Consider the following 23,111-nt stretch of genomic DNA (forward strand, 5'->3'; position numbering starts at 1 on the left):
AAAAAAATGCCATAAGGAACAATATACAATTGATTCCAGAAATCGTTCCGTGAAAAAGAGTCAACAATTATCCGACTGGTCAAAATCAGGTTTTTCCACCCTGCCAGTAAGAAGCTTTTTAAAATCTTGATTATCTGATTATGTTCTTACTGAAACAGACATGACTCAGAGATTCTCAATCAAATATCTGTTTTTCATTATGGACCCCCTCATCGGGAATCTCACTGGTAGACAGCCTTTCGGGATCGCCACATCATGACCAACAGGACGCTACCACGGCCAATATCGATTCCAAAGAATTTGTGAAATCTCTTTTAGTTGACAGTTTTATGACAGTTTTATTCTGCGGTCGCAATAAAAGTATTGTCCTTAATTACCCGCTTGCAGCATTTCTGGAAACACGGTTGTCCATGAGCTTTTCATTTTTTGGACTATGACGTGTTTTTGCCTAATAATGAACTCTGATTCGGAATTTGCTGCAATTAGTGCAACTCTGACCTCTAATGAAAACATATTTGTAGCGAATTATAATAATAAACCACACCTATGCAAAAATCTAATCTCCAAATGGGCTTTAAAACTTTAATGACATTCTACATCCAAAATATATAAATACATTTTGTTCCAGCACAGATGTTGAATTTCAGAAGAGAGCAAGCCTTTAAAAGTTGAGTCATTTTACTGGCTAGCTCACTCTCTGGGAATTTGCCCAGGGAAGTGCAAATGTTTCACTAAGTGTTTATCGTTTGTTTCACTTTCTAAGTCCTTAAAACTCAGTGTGTTATCCTTTAGAAGTAGTGACAGGATTGACATCATTACAAGGTTACGTCAGAAAGGAAAAAAATCAGTGCTGTGAGCTTAATGTGCATATTTGAAACAATAATTGGGAAAAACTAAACCAGATTATATCAACAAAATGTAATCAGTATGTTATTGTACAGCTCTCAAAAATTAAAATCAAATCAGTACTGTATTGTGTAAACAAACAAATACTAATTATTACTGGGATTACGAATATTCAATTTATTTACTTTTATTTTACTTTTTTATATTTTATTCTTGCTGGCAGGAAGAAATCTGACCATGAACAGGTCGATGTTTGCACTGTTAGCTATTAGAGAAATTCAATTTATCCATTTAAAATTACGTCCTTATAAGGCCATGAGTGACTGATTAAAAATGTCACGAAAATTCCAATTAAAAAAAAAAATGTTTTTGAGTCTGGAAAAATGGCATTGCACCAAAATTCTAACTTTGGAAAGCCAAACTGTTGAGTCAAATCCCACGAATCAGTCCGAAGATATTCCATATATAGTATCCAAGGTTGTCTTCTTTAAAACGTAACAAATGTGGAATCAAACAAGTCAACTGTGTGTTTATGTGTAGCTTCAGTCCAGTCATAGTTGTGGTTGGCCACAACGTTCCCGTCACAGTTACTGTTCCTACTGCTAGTAGACACCCAAATAATGATTCCACTGAATCTCCTCTTGAGACATCCCAACGTGAGGGGATTCCAAAGCTGTCTTGTATTTAGATGAAGGAAAAGCTCTAATCACGGGTAGTAATAAAAAAATTGGACAGATTGTAGCATTTTGTTTCAGCTGAAAGTGCAGATTCATGGCAATGATGAGTCACGGATTGTAGTGAAATTAAATGTGTTTTGATGTCGTTAAAATTGTTGTTGTGTGGCATTTTTGGAAAATCTTTGTTGTCTGAAAGCCAGTGTGCTAGCTGTGAACAAATAAAACTAAATCACCACACATTTTTCTTTCTTTTTGTTTGGATCGAATCTGTGATGCTTGTGCTAGCTTCCAAGATGCTAACAAATTAGCTTCCTTGGTAGTACAAATAAAATATATTTACACCACTGATGTTAAAACATAAAAAATAGCATGCTACAAACAAACATTACAGCGAAACATTTATTCAAAACTTGTATCATATCGAAAATGTTTTCAAAGAAATAAATGTCCACTAAATCACTTTTAGGCCCTCTGACAATACGGTAATGTACTCAGCTACTGAATAGACTCATTCAAAAGCCTAATACAGACTTTATTTTGGCTGTGTAAGGTCCATAATCATGTGGCGTACTGATGGAACCTCATCCATGACATTTTTATTTCTGTAAGGCAACACGTTTATTCGCCGCGCAAAAATATTTGTGGGTATAAAAAGCAGAGTGAAACTTAAAGAATAATGTTTTCGTTTGCCGCTTATGTTCTGTGTCTCGTAAGGGTGGACACCATGGATGACGCTAATAGCGGCAACCAAAGCGCCGTTATGCAGACTAAATGTATTTATTCTGCTCATGGCCTGTGTCATTACGCTGAATATTTCAAAAATAATATATTCCATCTCATTTTTCTAGTATATTTGTCCAGGATTATTTTCATCCGTCTGATCTCTCTGTGAAGGCATGGAAGAGAAATTTGATGATGGCCAGAGACGGGAAATAACGTAACATTAGCGTAGCTACTTTTGTAGCATACACCTTTTATTATCGCTAAAATAAGCCAACATAGAAAATAAACAAACACAATGTACACTGTGAAGTCATCATTCACGTGTCATCAACCGCCATGTGTTTTTTTTTTTTTTTTTTTTTTTTGGTGAGGCCTTATTCTTCAGAAATTTGGTTGGCCGTTTCTCCATGGAAAACATGAATTTTTGTTAGTTTGTACTTTTATTTCCTCTGACGAACATGTTCAGAATCCAGTCAGTAACTCCAGACATCTAATTGGAGGCATTTATGAAGCAATTTAGTCAATTTCACCATCCCAGAGAGAAGAAAGGTGTGCCAACGTTTTTTTTTTTTTCTTTTTTGCAAGCTGAGACCCAAATTTCATGGTGAAAAACTGTGCAGGAGAATAATGAAGCTTCTGCGGTTGTCTCATTTGCATTCCCCGCTGAGATTGTTTACAAGGAGGCCTCTTAACAGGAAGCACGTAATTTCCCTGTTGATGAGTGGAACATGTAATAAAATTTTAACATGCTTTTTAATCGTTATTCTCTGTCTTTAATCGTTACATCATGAATGTTGTGATCCTCTGGACAAAGGCCAACAAAAAAAAGCTTCTGTGCCACCTAATCCGGACCAAGAATGACAAGAGTCTGCTCTTTATATGGCAGGAAAAATAAAGTGACCAATCAGTGAGGAAGCACGTTTTTATTTGAAGCAGACAAAACAATCAGTAAATTCTAAATGAAACAATGAAGATATTGTGACTTAGGAAGACTGAGTGATGAGGTCATTATGATGAAAAATATTCTCGTTATGATTCAGCCTTTGGATGACTTCTGATTCCAAACCAAAGTCTTCACTCACTCCAATAAAATCGGCATAAATGAATATAATTGTATAAAATGACAAAATATAGTGAGCATCTGGCTCATTGGCTACTTTGCTAATGGAGGATTAGCTTACCAATATTACGCGTCTTTTTTTTGTTTTTTTTGCTAAATTAGAAAAACACTCTCTGGATGAGGAGATCAGTAAAACACAAAATGCTGCAGATTGCTCCTGAAGACATGATCTAATTCTGTAAACCTCTCGGGCCCGTCGGTTTACTGCGTTACGCTTTGCTAACGATCACGTTGTAATGTCATCTATGATTGCTTTGTTACAGACGTCGGTTCGTCAGCTCGTGGGTATTCGTTTGTGAGGCGGCGGCGGTGGCCAGAATTTTTCGAAAAACTTCTGCTAGAAATATTAACAGGACGACGGAGCCAAAGTGGAGTCAAAAGCATTAACAGGCTGATACCCGTTTGTGGTATGGATACTTTCTTTTCTGCGTCTCCAGAGTGAGATCAATGCTAAGTCGGTGAAGCTACCAGAGCGCTAAGTGATTTAGCAGAGGAGACTTGGATAGCTAACGTCTACCGAGAGCTTTGCGCAGAGGTATGCTTGCGAGTTTTCCATGATTGCATGTTCAAATCACAATAAATATTCCTCTATGTTGAGAGACTGAGCCCAAGGTAAAATGTTATGTTACCCCGCCAGATGCAATTAACATTTCGATTCTGGCAAGTAACGTAAAATACCTGTGAAGCAAGCTCACACCGAGACAGGACGGAAATTGAGGTTCTTGACCTCCAGCATTTGTCATTGCTGAATCAAGTATGGAAGATCTGGAACAAACACCCCGACGCTTTCTTTGCTCACGTTACTTCTGGACCAGTCTGAGATCTTTGTCCTTGAAACTTTCTGACTCCCACGTGATGTTCATCGTCCATGGTGTCTTCATGTTCTCATTTCAATCAACAGACATTTCTCCTCCTCTCTCCGCCATAAACATGTTAAAGGAGTTCATCGTTCCAAAGATGGAAACTCAGTTTGAAAACAACTCAATGCGGTCCTGACATTCTTTGAGCTGCAGATAATTTGCCGAGCAGACAGCCAGCATATGGATTTACGTTTGAGGGGCTGCCATCTACACATCCACGCTGGGAAAACACACATTTCTACACAATATAACACACACACACAAAAGAACTCCAAACAGGAGGCCTATCCCTCCGTGTTAATCCCTCACTTTTCCAGAAGTCTTTTTTAGAGCGAGGAGACGGGAGATGCCGGGGGGGTCAACTCTGTTGAGTATACTTTTGGCTGTTAGTTGCCCTATTACTGCTGAGGTATAGGCACAATCAGCTTTTCCATGTGGTGGACATTCCAAACCACATCTGCTTTCAATACCTTCTCACGTCCAGCTGTTCCAGACATACTTTGTATATCATAGGCCTTTTTTGACTTGTTCCACTCAAGCTATAGGTGGGAACTTGCGCCATATGAATTCCTGCCATTCAGACACTACGTGAACAGGAGGCGGGCATGGTTCAGATGATGATTATCTTCCATCCTGAAGGTCTGATCCTCAATACTTGACTCAAGATACTGAACTCCAAATTGCTTCGGATGCCGAGTCATGTCAGACCTTGGTTCATAAGCTGCTTATTTCTCGAAAGATCATGTTGCATTGTCACGGGCACATGGCGAGGTTTTCCTTACTCGTGTCATCGGCTGCACATGCGCTACACGTGCGCTGGCTGGCAGATGTGCCGAAGTGATAAATCAGCATCAGTTATCAGACGCTGCTGTTTGAACCTCGTGCTCAAATGAAATTAGATGAAAATTTGAGATGAAAATATGCATCCGGGAGACATGTGACTTGAGGTCCATACAAGGTCAGGGCTCTGATTTTACAACCAAATCAAAACGATTTAATTGAATCTATCTCATATCGTGTTCGTAGGAATATTTGAAGTTCACGCAGCTGCTTTCGATTCAGAACAATTTTGTATGGGCGGATGGATCTGATGTTCCGCTACAGGTACATTTGCCCCTGAAGCCATGGAAGCATTTTTTTCATCTGACAGGTCACGAGAGAGTTTGACCTCCTTCAGGCAAAAAGTTTGTTGGTACTTCATGTGGTCAGCGCAGGTGTGAGGAGCCGTGGAAGAAGATCCATGCTGGGTTATTCCATGTAAAATAAATCACAGGTTTTCCTTTCACCTTTCAGATTTTCTTCTGTTTTGAGGTGTGGTTGGCTTAATGAGCGGTGTCAGAAAGGTTCCAGGACTGCTTGGAGTTTTGAATGTTTTGTGACACCAGTCCTGGAAGGGATCTTTACTGACCCATGTTATTTTTGCTGATGAAAAATTTTCTGACAAATGACTAATTATGCAAAACGTCCATTCGTCAACCACCGATCCAATTTCCAACCACACCTAAGAATTCGAAGAAAATCTGAGAGGTGAAGAGGAAATTCTTGCTTGTTTTTATACGGAAAAGCTTGCTACCGAGTCGAGAATGTCTCCTACATAAACGACACAATTGAGAGCCACATCCTTGACATTATGATACCTTTGTAAGCCAAAATAAACTTACAAAGAGTCACTGGAAAACGAAATTCCCATTTGATAACTGCTTACATTTGCTTCTATAAATTGCTTGAGGAGAAACATGCCCATCAAGTCCCCAGGATTCACTTTAAGTCGTAGCGCTATAGTACGTCGTCCAAAACTTACATAAGAGAACAAGACATGTAGGCTGAATGGCGGGGGGAGTTTAACTTGGCAATAATCGTGGAATAAGACAGCGAGGCTGTCTTCCCTCCGACTGCAGTGAAAATATTTACTAAACTGCAAGTTCTCAAAAAATCCTTTCAATTTAAATGCCTGCTAAATCCTTGAAAAAGTACCAGCAATGAACGACAAGGATCGAGGAAGTTCCCCTAGCTAATTAGCCGAATGCTAACGACCTTCACTTCCAAAATTACAATCAATTTTTGATTTAACTCAAACCTAAAGTTGTTTTTTTATAGTAGTTCCAGAACCAGCCAACTCAACACAGGTTTTCTTTCTTCTCCTTGCACTCTGAATTCCATATGCATGAAAGTATTGATTGAGCTCACATACGTGTCAGACATTAAGCACCGTTAGCTGAAAGACAAGCATATGGTCCTATAAAAAAAAAAAAAAAAGGTAATTTCAAGGTCATTCTAAATGTAGGTCACGTTCCATTCTTTCTTCACTGTCGTGACCCACTTCTTATATTGACGAAATTGGCCTTCAGATGTGTTTCTTCACCTTATAAATCAGAGTAAAACACTAAAATAAAAATGGAGTCCTGTAACTGTGATTTACGGCGACTAATTGGACTCTTATGCCGATGGCATTTTCACAATACATTGACTCCTAATTGATCCAAAATAAGATCCAAAATAACTGGGAAGAAAAAAAAAAAATATATATATATATATACGTATATATAGCTTCAGAAAATTCCTATGGAATGACTTCATCTCAGTCCCTGACAGAACGTATGAGCTCATGATATATGGAAGCTAAATTACAGTCTGCAAAAACATCATTAATTAAGTTATACCTTACAAAGTGGAAGCAAATGAAAGAGAAATCAGTGTATTGTTTTTTTTCTCTCATCAATTTGTCTGCGACGTGGTCTGGAAATTCTATCCTCCACTGCACGAGGGCACTCACCCCTAAATCGTGCCTCCCAATGGGAGCACCGCCGGAAAATGTCAGTCATGAGACTTTTGGATGCACAAGTCCAACTATCTAATGTTTCAGAACACAATTTGTAAATAAATAATAAATTCTGCTTAGCAGCATAAATCACAGGAAGTCATTTGGATAAAAATCAGTTTTTGGACTGGTCGCCAGGCACTTATGGGGTAGTCCGTCCATTTTTCTCATCATACATTATTTGTACAGTGTGCAGTCAAACAAATTGTCAGCGGAATGGGAAATTGAAGTCAAACAAAACAAGAAGCAAACTTGAGGCTTGTGCGGTTTTGGTGGTTTTCAGCTGCAAAACAAAACACGCCGTTCATAAAGTGGGCACAGAATCGAATGTCGTGACATTCACTTGGACCCAAACGTTGAAAACTAGCATGGTCAGCATGGGCGGAATTCCACTTTTTCTAATTCCTTAACTGCTCCATGTATGTCCAGTGTCAGTTTCCGTTAGACTCACTTTTTTGTATATGGAAGAAAATCACATGCAAGATTTCACGTTGAAACTACACAAAATAAATGTGATACACACGTGCCGTATAAATATTACATAAATGTGTTTCTGAACATTTGTACTGGCTGGGCATCAGACAGTTACTATTTTCGACAATGACATCGTTCAAATAAATCTTCAAAAATGGACATTTATGGTCAATCTCTGCAATATCGCCTCATTATAGTCACTCCCCCTTTTTTTTTCCATCGGGGGAAGCCCTCATGTCCAGACTAAAAGACATCCGGGCCGACCCAAACTCAGAAGTATGGAATCTCCTCATGTTCCCTCGAGACATAGCATGTGCATATTTCGGGCTTTACCGTTAATGCTCAGACATGACAGCAAGAGTTATGACTGGAGGAGCGGCGGGAACCTTTCTTTCATGGGGCATGGAAAGACATGCGGCATGAGGAAGGGGAGGCCCGGCTTCCCAGAACCGTTGTACACTGATGACCCGAAACGTCTTTCTGAGAATTTTTCTTTTTTTAGTCATACTGTAAAATGAAGGGAAAATTGACCAAATTTGTACACTCCAGGTATTTATGACACATTTGTCCACATGGAAGAATCCATTCATCTTTTTTTATTTATTGTTTATCGAGGATCACATCTGGCTAGCACATGTAAAATTACTAAAAGCCATTATCTTATAGTCATCTTAATCAACTACTCAGTTACGCTATGTTGAAATATACGAATTCACAGACGTGGAAAAAAAAAAACCTCCGGAGGCAAAGTCTGCATGCGCCCACTTGTTGATAACTGGAAGTGATGTTTTGCAGGACATTGAAATCATTTGGTTTTCACAACTTGTGCTCTGGCCGGACAGCCGCCAATTTTAAGACGCTTAGTCACCACTTGGCAAGTGGCGACGTAACGATTCATTGATAGAAAAGACACATTAAGACGAATACTTTACAAACAGTGACAGGTGGCACCTGTTGCTTATGCCGGGAAAAAAATATTTCATAATATTCGAAAGCTCGGCCATTTGCTACTTACTCATCTTAATCCATCAACTTTTGAAATTTAGATTTCCTCTACATATAAATAAAATAAAAATCAACTCCAGAGTCCAGCTATACCACACAAACCGTCCACTTCTATATTTTCAACACGGTGTGGTGGGTGGCCAAAGTTGAACGGCAAGAAAAATAATCCAACATGGTCTGTTTTCGTTGCCTCCCAAGCAACCAAGATAACACAAAAGGTACAACGGGCACTTTATCCATCTGCTGCACATGCATTGGCTTACTCTATGTGAATATTTGCCAGCAAATTCCACCATTTTCTTAGATAATTGGCATATTTGTATCGATTCTTATATACCAGCAACTAAGATATCGGTATTTGGTACCTGGCCACACAGAGAGAGAACAAAAATATATTTTATCGATGATCTGAGCTGGAAAGAATGTTTTGAAGAACAGGTGCATCCGTCTGTGCCTGTGTACACGTGTAAAAGTACTTGTCTTAGTCTCGTGGTAGGATTGTAAAAAAAAGTGGATATTACCCAAAAGGTCTAGTCCATTTGGGGAGTCCAAGCATATTTCAGTAGGGGGGGGGCAGTGTTATCGCAGCCCCCCCAGTAACTCTGCCAGTGCTCTTGGCATTTAATAAATAGCTGAAAAGTGTATCAGCCACAGGGCTCTCCTTTCCCACATATGAGGGCATCACAACTGTAAAAAACATTCCAGCATCGTAATAATTCATCTCCCGAGCCTTCAGTATTCACAAACAACTCCTTGCCACTGCCACAAATCACATATTAAGAAGTCAGCACTTTCTTTAAGACCTTTCTCAAATGCGTCAGAGGCTCCTCGACGAGTCCAGATTCTGTTAAAGGTGAAGAGATAAAAACGAGGCAATGTTTGTGTTCGGTACATTCTTAGGCAGCGTTCCCGGGCACCGAAACTGGCCTCAGTCACAATTGTGTGCACACGAGTCAAAATATTGATGGTGTAGCCAATTCAGTGAAAGGTACATAAAAACACATGAGGGATTTTATATATAGCTCAGACAGGATAATCAATTGTATTGTTTGTGGAGATTTATCAAATGGTGTTGTGAGCATTGGAAGAATTCTCGCTACTGACTGGAAGGAGATGCTTGAGATGCTGGAAATAGAAGCGACCTGGCTTTATGAAACAGAAGGGCAATCATAAAAAAAGGAGACCCTGTTCTTCACGGAGACAGCCGCAGACAAGAATGACTGGTTTCCAGGAGAACCGTCGGGGAATGACGGAGCAAAAAGCACTGGACACGAAGCAACTTTAAACAGTACACGTGGTTTCTGGTTTATTGCTAAAATGCCTTTTGTGACATTTACAGTCATCAACAAAACATAAATGTGGAAAAAAAAAAGGCAAAACTGCAAGAATGAAGTCTTAAAATTACGCAATGAAAGATTTTATTCCAAGAACAGAGACCATCCAAATGTTACAAAACAAGACGGCAGTATTTGTTTTATTTATTGGACTAATTATAGTCCCTCAATGGCAAATTAAATCATCACAATAAAGTTATAATTTTTTCCAGGAAAAAAAAGTGATAATCTTTTAAGAATGAAGTCGTAATATTGTGAGAAAACTGTGAAAGTCTTACATAATCTTCCAGCAGATGTTTTCCAAAGCACCACTGCATTAACGAACTAATATCAAGCTAATTGTTTAAAAAAAAAAGAAATCTAAAAGCGTCAAGAAAAAAAATGTGGATTTCATTATACTGTCAAGACGAAACATTCAGACAGTACAGAAACATTTTAATATTTTTACTTTTTCACTTTGGCTCCAATAGTCCTCAATTTAACAACAAGTCATTTAATGCAACACAACCATAAGACGGCACGGGATTTATTCACAATTACACATCATGCTCTGATTTATACTTCCCGCAAAATATACTTAAACATATACATTACAGAGGCCTCGGGTATCCGTCGTGAAACAAGAGACAAACATGATCCTGTGGAGCATAGACAGGGAACCCCAGAACGTGCTAAAGTGGAATAACCTTTAGCTCGAGGCAAGTGTGTGCCATACAGCTACTGGAAAAAATTCAACACTTACCAGCTTTGATTGAGCAAAAACATGTGTGAGAATGTAAGGAATCCCAAAAGATAGGGCCTCACAAGTATTAGGTAGAACCTGGAAAATGAGATCATCCGAAGAAATTTGTAATGTTCATCTGGATGACAACAGTAGATGTATAGTTGTATTTAATTAGGTCATCTTTAAAAGTAGGTCAGTCGTAGTAGTAATCTTAAGGGAACCTGAGTGATATCCAAATGTCTCGCCATGCTGACCGTAGCGAGGTGATGACATTCAAGTGTTATTCAGTGTGGATGTTCTGTCAACACAATAAAACGGCCAAGAATGTTCTTTCTATACACAAGCAGCCCGGTGGCTATTTCTTGGGAATTCACCAGGAATTCAGTCCTCAAGCCCGTGTGGATTAAGTTGGATTCCAAAAAAATACGACTATGGCCTACAATAACGACCAGCCATATTTTGACGAACAATATTTACTCCTCACGATGGTGTTAAAATCGGCTATACCTTCAACCCGAAATAAAAACTTCTGCCATCCCACATTTAACTTAAATCAAACTGTTACAACGCTCACCTAAAACTATGCACCATTTGTTACAAATAAAACTTTGATCTTGTAAATTGTGTATCAGATCCAGATGTACTGTAAATACCTGGAAATAAAAGATGAACTGTTGATCTCTTGGTCTCATGTTCATCTTTTGATGTTAAATCCTAACTTTTTCAATCTATAGCAACAAAAAAAAAATTGGCCTCATCGTTTTTAGAGGGGATCCTTGTCGAACCACACATATCTTTGCTGAACGCCCGGCCTACCAAGAATGAAATCCCCTCGCCGGCCATTGTGGTAAATACGGTAATTCAAGCTCTGGGGCGAAAATTATCGTCATTAAATCAAACACTAATTACTCTATTACAGCAGACAGCAGCATAGCAACATTGCACAAGAACAATTTTTTCAATATTTGGAGATATTCACATGACTACAAGTCCCGTGTGTTGCTAATATTTGACTCGCCTCAGGCAGGGTACACCCAGAATCAGTCAGTTGCAGTGTAAACAAAAACAAGCAACTATTCACATGAATGAACAAAGAAAGGTAAAAAATGCTAATCGCTCGTTCCCTGGACGACCCAACCTGACCTCATATACTGTAATTAAAGAATTTGTGTTGCATTTTTGACCATCTTGACCAATTATTAGTTCCTTGCAGCATGGCAAAAGCTTCCTCCCAAAGCCCCAAAACATGAATATTTTTATCATTATTTAAATTATGGTATTAGAGTATGTTTTTTTTATAATAATATACAGTTTTACATATTGCTATATGCATTTTGCATTTTTGACCATCTTGACCAATTATTAGTTCCTTGCAGCATGGCAAAAGCTTCCTCCCAAAGCCCCAAAACATGAATATTTTTATCATTATTTAAATTATGGTATTAGAGTATGTTTTTTTTATAATAATATACAGTTTTACATATTGCTATATCACTAAAAACACAATCTAAACTTTTTGGGGAGCTCCTGGAACGGATTAATGTCTTTTCTATTCATTTCAATGGAGACTGATGATTTGAATGAATGGAAATGTTATGGTTGTAACATAATTGATATTTGTATAGCCGCAGACAGTGGGAGAATAGCAAACCCACTCAACTGTCAATCAAGTCCAATATTGGTGAACCCACCCACGTCAATATGGAACAAGATAAACAAATGCAACGGGTGCCTGAGCAGTGTGTTTTTAATAACAAACATCGTCCTCCAAACTGTACACTTGATGTTTCTGGCCCCAACCCAAACAAACATATGTTAACATAAACCAGTCCAAGTCTTCACGTGAGAGCTAGACATTTGGAATTATTTTTTTCCCGAGTCTGGGCCGCATCAACTAAAGCGAAGGAATTCGCATCGTTGGGCTCAAGGCTTCAAAGAAGAAACGGAAATGTGGGTCAGATAGAAACAATTGGAAGAGAAGAACAAGGCTGAGCCGCAAACAAGGGGGACAGGGAGGAACACATGCAGGTAATTAAGGTGGAGTGGGAAAAACACTTAAGGGGAAATACAAAATAGACCGAAAAGCAATAAACTGGTTGAGGTGGCAAAAGAACTCACGCTACTCAAGCTGAAGTATAATATTATATAAATACGGTATTGCCATTGTGTTGGTGGAATATGAATTACGCGGAATAATTTGAGGACAAATATATCTCCAGATTGACAGAATGAGGTGGCATTCATCATCCAGTTGGCAGGTTTTAGGGACTGTAGGGGGGCAGCATGCTGAAAAACAGTTGCTGGGTATCTTGGGACATGGCAACCCCAAACGTTTCATATCATACGTTTCCACGGTCACGGCACGCACTTCTCAAAATCAGCGCTGAATTTTACGAGGCCAGGAAATGGGGTTTCCACTGCAAGTGGAGCTTGGAAATGTGTGTTGAGGGACAAGGAAATCGTTTTTGTCAGTAAAGCCCACTGGATAGTGTCATGGGGGATTTTTAATACTTCCTATGGAGACATTGTGGGATAGATTTTTTTTTTGTGGGAAATCTTTTGATCCTTGATCCCTGATTTTATGGCTAACAAAATATAGAATCAAAACATTAAATAAACAGTGTAGGCTATTTAATAGCAATTCCCTGGTTAGATGCTACACCAAACATTGCTAACTGACATGGAGCTAATTCAACATACGTATAATCTTGAGGTTTCAAACACTTTTAAAACCTGAACAAATAAAAAAGTTGCTCAAAATATTATTCATAAAGTAGATAATTCTTATTTAATATATAGCCAGGATGACTATTTTAATCTACTCCCTTTTCAATGCTAAGCTAGCCTTTGCTAACAAACATACAGAAGCTAATAAGTTTATTTGGCCTCAAAGTTGGGGAAAAAAGAACACATACACAAGAAATAAAGTTCAAATAATACATTAGATAAATAAATTATGTTATATTGAGAGTCTGCGTTGGGGGAAATGGTAGTTGCAAAAAAGAGATAAGAGAGAGACTGGAATAGTCTTGGAAAGGCATACTGTATGTGCGAAAAGACGAATATCCATTAACTATCAGCACGTCATCACTTGCCGGAATTGAACGCATCTACTGCCACTAATTTATCATTTTCTTCCATGGAATTTTCCTCACACATGTTCATCAGGCTCCAAATGAAGAACAGTGTCTGATTCGTGGTGACCAATTCAAGCGAGCATGTTTGATACTTTCCTCAGAAACAGAAAAGATCTTCTGTTACAGATAAGGTCATTTCCTCTCCTGTTTGACAGAGGCACTAGTGAATGGCTCTCTCCAATGATTTATGACAGCTTCTGTTCAGGCATGCGCCAGAAACAAAAAAAAAAAACCAACCCTTTGCAACTCGCCCATGCATCTCCTGGGACAAATACTTTTTGACTCACAAAATTCCTGCTAAAAACTCCCTTGTGATTTCGAGAGAACACTTTCCACACCAAATTGTATTCTGTTTTGAGATACATTATTTTTTGAACACCATTACGATGACCTACATTTATTTTGCTCATATAGCAAACGGATGAAGATTCAGATTAATGTGTTTAAATAACGTTTATAGGTCAATTCAAAATTGGATGACAATTAAGGCACCCACACAAAAATAATTAAAGGGCTTACCTAGAAGTTAGCTTGATTAAAAAATCATTTCTTCTGAGTCATGTATTTCACTTTTATTTTCTAATTTGTAGCATTACACATAATTAACATTTTAGTTCGTCAGTGGACATTCAGTCCTTGTGGGTTAGGGTTAGGGTTAGGGTTCAAATCCCACTCCTGGTAAAAACCAAAAGTTTCAAATGAACTACTCCTACCCTACCTGCTTTGGAGACTTATTCTCCAACCTTCTCTTAAATTATATGTATGGCGCTGATTGATTAGTTGTAAACAATTCCGTGTTCATCATCAGCGATTATCTGGCTGATGTCTACACGTTCTAAATGTGTTTAAGTGAGTCACTGTGCTCTGTGTTTTAACATGTAGCTCCAGAGGCTTCTTACGCACACTTTCCACTATCGCTGTTGAAACACAGCCGTTTGTTTTACCTGAACCGCCGCTGATACTGTACGTACATGCGGCCTCCCCCAGGCCACTGTAAATGAGATACCACAGGAGTGGCCAGCCTACTCCCTAAAAGAAGCAAAGTTCAAACAACTTACTGCTGCAGGCGACAACATTAACAATGCTTGAAATTGTTTCTAAGGTTGAGTGTTTTGATTATACGAACACGTAGCGTCATGATAAAAGAAAACAAATACTCAGGTGTCTTTCCAGCGAAACAAATTATATTACTAATGTAGTTTCTTGTGTTCCTCATAATTTGTTGCACAACATGCCTCACGGCCACATTGAAAATCATTTCAAAAATATCAAAACAGAGGATCTTTGCAAAGACACATTTTCATCCTATGCAATTAGTATGGCGGATTAATCCTGATCGTGGGAGGTGCTATGTAACACTCGCAGTATAAACGTTGGTTATCTATGGGCTGTTTCCGCCAAAGCTATCCAGTCCATTGGCGCTTGTCAGTTGTTCCTCCCACGCCGTGAGGTCACACTCCCACCTGGCTGATATCAGCAAACATCCTTCCCACCGGGATAGAAACTCTGCCCCCACCGCCACAATGTTTTCCATTTGAATCACTGTTTTGGACCACTGAGCAGTGTTGCCTCCTTAACGCCTTTTTTGGCTTTTACAAAATGTTTGCAGGTGTCTTATATCACATGCTGCATGTCTGGCCTACTTTTAAATAAGATAGATGAGTGACTTAGATCCTGAATACAATTTATATCAAATCTGATGATCTTGTGATTTTGTGTGAAATTTAATTATATTTAACACAAATATATACATATTAATTTACAGTATATACCTTAAACTTGTGCATATATATGCATGCTGACAAAAAATGCTTAGCTTATAATCAACATCATCCAAATAATGATGCCATAATGTTTCTGAGCAGTCCAGACAAATCTCAGTATCTTGCTCACTGAGTCACCTGGTGGCCACATTCAAAACTACCTCAACGTTCAACTATTTGAAAACTAGGAGCTGCTTTGTAGAATAAAAAATAATGATAAATAGACTGAGTATACCTAAGCATAAATAAAGTTGTGGAATGTTATGTTTTTATTTATACAAAAACACATGGCCCAGCTTCAAAGTGTTCAGGTCATTCAGGCCCACACACATTGTCCTACAATATAAAAGTTATTAATAGCACATACGTATATAAGCGGGCCATTAAGTATTTATTTAACCGGAAACACCCCCCCTGACCCGGGTGAGTATATGGAATATTTGTCCGCTGAGCTTGTGGAATGCATTTTTGTGCGCGTCTCGGATGTGACTGCGACGAGCCGTGTGAGGTAAGAGGCCCGGGTCCGCCCCATCATGTGCTTCTGGCCTGCTATTGGTGCAGCTCGCACCTCAGGAATGTCTCTCAAGCCTTCAAATAGTCTCCACTTGCGCCCTAACCGGCAGTCACACATTGCAATCCAACTTGAGAGCATCAATTGGAATTAAAAAAGAAATAAGAACTACTTTTGAATTGTAGCTCAAGAAGAGACGGGGATAAATAATAACAGGAGGAGATTTTTTTTTTGAAATCCGCTTCTTTTGAAGGAATCTTCTGTTTTTAAGGTTGGTCAACTTTTTATATTTTTGAAATGATAACTGTGGGTATGAAATGAATGTAATTTATGATTTATTTGTATTTAGCGTTTTGACTTGAGAGCCATGATGCTGCACGGCATCTTTCTGTTGTCGCTGCTTTGGAGTTGTGAGGCTGCAATATTAGCAGGTGAGAATGCAGAAGAATGAATTAAAATATATATTGCGTTTTTATAGTGTACCTAAAATAAAAACCTGTATGTGTCCTCCATAGAAACCCGTGATGACAACAGTGTTTATGACTTATTCGATCTGGTGCGGGTAGACAAGAGGCACAACGGCGTGACTTTGGTCAAAGGAGCTGACCCGTACAGCCCGGCATATAAAATCCTGAATGCAGAATTGATCCCGCCGGTCCCTGACAACTCCTTCGGGGACCTTATCGACTCCATCCAGTTGGAGAGGGGTTTCATCCTCTTAGTCAACCTGAAACAATCCAAGAGGAACAGAGGAAGCCTCTTGACCATTGAGAAGAAAGACGGCTCAGGTCCCGTGTTGGAGATCATCTCCAACGGCAAGGCCAATACTTTGGATGTCTTCTACTCCACCGGCAACCACCAGCAGCTGGTGTCCATCGAGGAGGCTCACTTAGCTACGGGACACTGGAAGAACATCACGCTCTTCTTCCAGGATGACCGTGTGAAGCTCTTGGTAGGCTGCGATGAAATCAACGTGTCCGAGATGGACGAGCCCATCCAGAAAGTGTTGTCCGCGGAGCTGGCGGACATCGGCAGGCTCAGGATTGCGAAGGGAGCAACGAGGGATAAATTTATGGTAAGGAGTCTTCTTCTCATCGCTGCATATTTAGTGGGAACATGTCTGTTAAATATTTTATCTTGATTACAGGGAGTGCTTCAGAATGTGAGATTCGTCTTTGGGACATCCCTGGAGACCATTCTGAGAAATAAAGGATGTGAAAATGGAGGTAAGGTTTCAGAATATATTGGTTTTGCTGATTCATTGCTGATATAGGATTCTTATCGTTATGCAAAACTATATTATCGATTAACGGGATTGTGCTCCTACCTGCAGCTGCCTTAACCGACGTCCTTACTCTGGACAACCCAATGAACGGCTCCAGCCCCGCCATCAGGACCGACTACACTGGCCACAAAACCAAAGGTGAGATCTTCTCCAGTACTTGGTAGTATTTCACTTCCTGTCGCCACATTATTAAATGTTCTCTCTACTCCAGATCTCCAATCCCACTGCGGCTACTCCTGCGAGGAAATCGCAGGCCTGTTCAAGGAACTCCGAGGTCTCGGTGTGGTGGTGAAGCACGTGACCAACGAGCTGCGTAAAGTGGTAAGCGCTGCAGAAACGTTCCTCGTCTTTTTCGTTCCCACTGCCACTTGTCGTTGTCGTGGCAGCCCGTAGCCAAGTTCTTAATGAGAGCCATGTGAATACACAACTATGTTGCTTATACTCGCATTGCTTTACTAGAGTCAGGCTTTGTCGTAATGATTATGTCGGATGATGATTCATTTCTGCTGGAACTTTGGCAAAGTGAAAGTTTTCCATCCTTGGTCCCCGGCTTGCACCCCTCCCTTTCACTTACTTTATTCCTGTTTTTTCCTGCAGTCTGAGGTCAGCGCCAAGATTCAAGATCAAATCAAGAATCACAGTAGTGTTTGTATCCACAACGGGATTGTGCACAATGATCGAGACGAGTGGACTGTGGACGACTGCACCGAGTGTACCTGCCAGGTAAGTGAAGAAATTCCGACTGCGAGTTATCCTGACTTGCGGCTCATTCTTATACTAATCGGACCGTTCCTCCTATTAGAACTCTGCCACTGTGTGCCGAAAAATCTCCTGTCCTCTGATTCCCTGCACCAATGGCACCGTTCCAGAAGGAGAGTGCTGCCCCAGATGTGGAAATCGTAAGTCAAGGCGACCATTCTCGTCTACTTTCTGCCAAAATGTCATGTTTTTAACCCGCCTCCTCCCGGTTTACAGCAAGTGACTCCGCTGAGGACGACTGGTCCCCTTGGTCTCAGTGGACCCGTTGTTCCGTGACTTGTGGTCGAGGAATCCAGCAGCGTGGGCGCTCTTGCGATCGCATCAACAGCAACTGCGAGGGCACCTCAGTCCAAACCCGAGACTGCTTCCCTCAAGAATGTGACAAACGATGTAAGAAAGACTCTAATTTAAATTTGATCTCCCCAGCGATGAAGGATGAGGAATAATTTGTGTTTCTTGCACTGGCAGTCAAACAAGATGGAGGGTGGAGCCATTGGTCTCCTTGGTCTTCATGCTCTGTGACCTGCGGAGAAGGGGTCATCACACGCATACGTCTCTGCAACTCCCCAACACCCCAGATGGGCGGCATGGACTGCCAGGGAGAAGGACGCCAAACTGAAATCTGCCACAAGTCACCCTGTCCTAGTAAGCTCAATTTTATAATCACTACGTTCTCGACACAAGAGCAACAAATTAATTTGTCAAACTTTCAGTCAATGGCGGTTGGGGACCTTGGTCACCATGGGACACATGCACCGTGACATGCAACGGAGGAATCCAGAACCGTAAACGTCTTTGCTCCGATCCCGTTCCCAAATACGGCGGCAAGGACTGCGTTGGTGACGCCACCATGTCTCAAGTGTGCAACAAACAGGACTGTCCCATTGGTAAGCACATTGAATTATCTTGGAATTATTTCAAGCTTTGCAATCCATAACACCAAGAAATTTTCTTCTGTAGATGGTTGCCTTTCCAACCCATGCTTCTCTGGCGCCAAGTGTATGAGCTTCCCCGATGGGTCATTCAAATGCGGCAGGTGTCCGATCGGCTACAAAGGCGACGGCATCACCTGCAAAGACATCGATGAGTGCAAGGAGGTCCCAGATGCTTGCTATACATACAACGGAGTCCATCGTTGTGAGAACACAGATCCAGGTTACAACTGCCAGCCGTGCCCAGCTCGTTACTCCGGTTCTCAACCCTTCGGAAGAGGAGTGGAGCAAGCGACGGCGAAAAAACAGGTATGAATAACGACTTTGTGCTAAACCAGAAACTATCTGTTTCTGTTTTATTAAGTTTCAGAGATGTTTTGTTTTCAGGTTTGCAAACCACGTAACCCATGCCAGGACGGTAGCCACAACTGCAACAAAAACGCCAACTGTATTTATTTGGGCGTCTTCTCCGACTCCATGTTCCGCTGTGAGTGCAAGCCAGGCTATGCTGGCAATGGTTATATTTGTGGAGAGGATTCTGACCTGGATGGGTGGCCCAACTCGGACTTGTTATGTGTGGCGAATGCCACCTACCACTGCAAGAAGGTAACCTCAAACGACGAGAGAAATTCAAAAGGCCACAAATCCATAATACAACGACAAACCCTAACTGTGATTTTCGTCTATCCAGGACAACTGCCCCAACCTTCCCAATTCTGGTCAGGAAGATTACGACAAGGATGGCCGTGGTGATGAATGTGACCACGATGATGACAATGATGGTATCCCTGATGATAGGGTGAGTAATCCCAACAGTGTATTTTATTGCTTCAACACCATGCCTTCCCCGCCGACATAGCTACAAATCAGCTTTACGCAGAAATGCCACTTTTGCATTCAAAAAAAAAAAACTAAAATTACATCCCCTTGATATTTCCTTAGGACAACTGCCCGAGAGTGTACAACCCTGCTCAGTATGACGCCGACAGGGATGACGTCGGTGACACATGTGACAACTGTATTTTCGAGTCAAACACTGACCAGACCGACACGGACAATAACGGAGAGGGGGATGCCTGCGCTGTAGATATTGACGGTGATGGTAAGTGACCATATTGTGTTTCAAAGCTTTCCAGGATCTTGAAGAAACATTAGCTTGGTGCCGTGGGCTAACGCAAAGATGTGCTTCAACTCAACAGGCGTTCTGAATGAGAACGACAACTGCCCATATGTTTATAATGTGGATCAGAGGGATACGGATCGGGACGGTGTGGGAGACCACTGCGATAACTGCCCCCTCGAGCATAACCCCGATCAGGTAAGGTCAGATCTCGGCTTTATGTTATTCGTCTCTCAGCATGGCCCGATGGCGTGCGGAGAAAAAATGTCAAAGATGCGTCTGGAAGCCAAAGAAGCTATAAATTGACCTTAAAGGAAGAAAGGAATGTGTCGGCCGAATCCAGCTTTGAATGAAATGTGATTTGAGGAACATAGATCTCACTTGCCTGAACCCAAGGCTCTGTTTTTAAATTCCATCCACAGAATTGTTTCTCATACTAAAGAAAAACAATCTCCCAGTGTCCAGGTCATAAAACTAAGAATTCCTTTCTCCAACAGACTGACTCAGATTCGGATCTCGTGGGAGACAAGTGTGACAGCAACCAGGACATTGATGAGGATGGCCATCAGAATAATTTGGACAACTGCCCGTACATACCGAACGCTAACCAGGCTGACCACGACAAGGACGGCAAGGGTGATGCCTGTGACCACGATGACGATAACGACGGCATTCCCGATGACAAAGACAATTGCAGGCTGGCCTTCAACCCCGATCAGGTGGACTCTGATGGTGAGTCACTTCTTCGGTCAATCTTCTTGAGCATGTATTTAGAACATCTGTGCCTCACGATGTATATTTCGTTTTAGGTGATGGCCGAGGCGATGTGTGCAAAGACGATTTCGACCAAGACAACGTCCTGGATATTTATGACGTTTGCCCGGAGAACTTTGCCATCAGTGAAACCGACTTCCGGCGTTTCCAGATGGTTCCTCTTGATCCTAAAGGCACTTCTCAGATTGATCCCAACTGGGTGGTCAGACATCAGGGCAAGGAGTTGGTGCAGACTGTCAACTGTGACCCAGGCATCGCCGTTGGTATGGCACCACCTATTCACTTCGCAACCATGTCGGACTTGGCAAAACCTAAACTCCTCTCCTCTCCCAAAAAGGTTTCGATGAGTTCAGCGCCGTCGACTTCAGCGGGACCTTCTTCGTCAACACAGACCGAGATGACGACTACGCCGGTTTTGTGTTTGGCTACCAGTCAAGTTCTCGATTCTACACAGTCATGTGGAAGCAGATCACACAGACCTATTGGTCTCACACTCCCACACGGGCTCAAGGCTACTCTGGCCTTTCCATCAAAGTAGTCAACTCTACCACCGGTCCTGGTGAGCACCTGAGGAACGCACTGTGGCACACCGGAGACACACCCGGACAGGTGAGCCCTCAATTTGGTATAACTTTTCTTAGTTAAAGATTAAAAGATATTTTAACATCTATTGATTTACAGGTTCGTACTCTGTGGCACGACCCAAAGAACATCGGCTGGAAGGACTTCACCGCCTACAGATGGCACCTTGTCCATAGACCAAAGAGTGGGCTTATTAGGTAAGTTGTAAACACCAATAAATAAATCTTGACATGTTTATTATTTGAAATGATCTAAATGATTGTTTGTTTTTTAGAGTTGTGATGTACGAGGGCAAGAGAATCATGGCAGACTCTGGAAACATCTTTGACAAAACCTATGCCGGAGGGCGACTAGGGTTGTACGTCTTCTCTCAGGAGATGGTGTACTTCTCTGATCTTAAATATGAATGTAGAGGTAAGCGGAGTTCTAAAAAAATCCAGATACATGACTTTAAGTGAAAACAGGAGGGAGACTCATCTGTTTTCTTTTTTTTTCCAGATTCATAATGCAATGAAGACACAACCCTGGCTGAAGGACGTCTTCCAATTTAACGATACAATCCGGGCAATGCACGTTGGAGGAATGATGAGCATGTGGTAGTGTGAGGTAACATGACCTCAGGACTTTGAAAGCTAAATGAAAGTTCAATGATATATCTGCACCATATTCATATTGTGAGCACAGCTCTGCTCCGAAGAATTTGGCCCCTGCCTTTGCAGCCGAAAAAAGGGAGCCACATTTATTGCTTTGCACACCTGAACTTTGCTGGTATCCCTCTGCGGAGGACGGATCTAAGGGAAATTCCTTCTTTTCATATTCGTTTCATCCTCGAGCATTATTTGACATCTGCTGTGGACTCATTTCGAAGAAAGCAGTAGGAGAACTTTCTTTAGCTGAGGGAATATTCTCTCTTGAAGGAGCCATGGACGGTTTGGAATGACTGTAATGATTGTGTGGTTTGAGTGAATGTGTATTAGCTTCCCAAAAAAGTGATTTTTTTTTTTTTTTACCATTCAAGTCAGTCACTCTTCCAAACATATTATTCAAGGTCTTCTACGTAGGGATGGCCAATCAGAAGAAATTCTCAGGTTAAGAGCACAAAAAGGAGAGTACAGGGCACAAAGATTTTTTTTAGCCAATGATTGTTTTTTTTTTAGTATGGTACTAAAAAGAAGGGAGGGGCCTAATTAATGATTGGTTGGTAAGAATGCAGTGCACTGATACAACCAGCAGAGGTGCTGTTCGGTTCCAACTGAAGGAGTGGAATATGATGTCAGCTATGGGAAGCTGAGCTACTTTGTTGCTATGACAACTCCTCCAGCTAGCAATATTCTGCTAATACAAGTTTAGAATTTTCCCCTTTTGAAATATTTATATTCGTCCACATGCATGAGTGATGTGCCTGAGCTTGAGTGTGTATTTCTGACAAAGGAAAAACAAAAGGAGATCCTTTAAGTACAATTATTACCTCATGGATGGGTTTTTTTGTATTGAGGCCAGCGATAGACAAACAAATCATTTTTCTTAAGACGAATTGAATGGCTTCAATTTGTTTTTTTTGCAAGACTGTACTATCAGTCATGTGCTGTATATAAGATATTTTTCTAGGGGAGGTAAAAAAAAAAAAGAAGCCCAAACAGAAAAAATTAAGACTATGTTGTGCTATG

The 23,111-nt window shown here is 40.8% G+C and overlaps 1 protein-coding gene across 1 annotated transcript; it reads left to right on the forward strand.

The window, feature by feature from the left end:
* The first annotated feature begins 16,095 nt into the window (after window positions 1-16,095).
* Window positions 16,096-23,074, forward strand: LOC148385218 (thrombospondin-1-like). Its single transcript, XM_088400266.1, has 22 exons — window positions 16,096-16,263; window positions 16,342-16,423; window positions 16,508-17,067; window positions 17,140-17,218; window positions 17,326-17,415; window positions 17,489-17,598; window positions 17,875-18,000; window positions 18,080-18,176; window positions 18,253-18,426; window positions 18,505-18,681; window positions 18,750-18,923; window positions 18,997-19,277; window positions 19,356-19,574; window positions 19,660-19,767; window positions 19,911-20,070; window positions 20,168-20,286; window positions 20,586-20,820; window positions 20,898-21,125; window positions 21,200-21,471; window positions 21,544-21,641; window positions 21,719-21,858; window positions 21,943-23,074. Exons 2-22 carry the CDS (start codon window positions 16,360-16,362, stop codon window positions 21,948-21,950), a joined length of 3,519 nt encoding a protein of 1,172 aa, XP_088256392.1. The 5' UTR covers window positions 16,096-16,263; window positions 16,342-16,359; the 3' UTR covers window positions 21,951-23,074.
* The last annotated feature ends 37 nt before the right edge of the window (window positions 23,075-23,111 follow it).

Source organism: Syngnathus floridae, chromosome 16 (genome assembly GCF_059516105.1).
Source record: "Syngnathus floridae isolate MCC-2025c chromosome 16, RoL_Sflo_1.0, whole genome shotgun sequence".
Classification (NCBI taxonomy): domain Eukaryota; kingdom Metazoa; phylum Chordata; class Actinopteri; order Syngnathiformes; family Syngnathidae; genus Syngnathus; species Syngnathus floridae.

What these genes read in the sequence shown, in the direction of transcription:
- LOC148385218 (XM_088400266.1), top strand. Translation starts at nt 16,360, where the DNA reads ATGATGCTGCACGGCATCTTTCTGTTGTCGCTGCTTTGGAGTTGTGAG. An exon ending in CCAACGAGCTGCGTAAAGTG is followed by an intron (nt 17,599 to 17,874) that starts GTAAGCGCTGCA and finishes TTTTTCCTGCAG; the next exon opens with TCTGAGGTCAGCGCCAAGAT. An exon ending in TCGAGCATAACCCCGATCAG is followed by an intron (nt 20,287 to 20,585) that starts GTAAGGTCAGAT and finishes TTTCTCCAACAG; the next exon opens with ACTGACTCAGATTCGGATCT.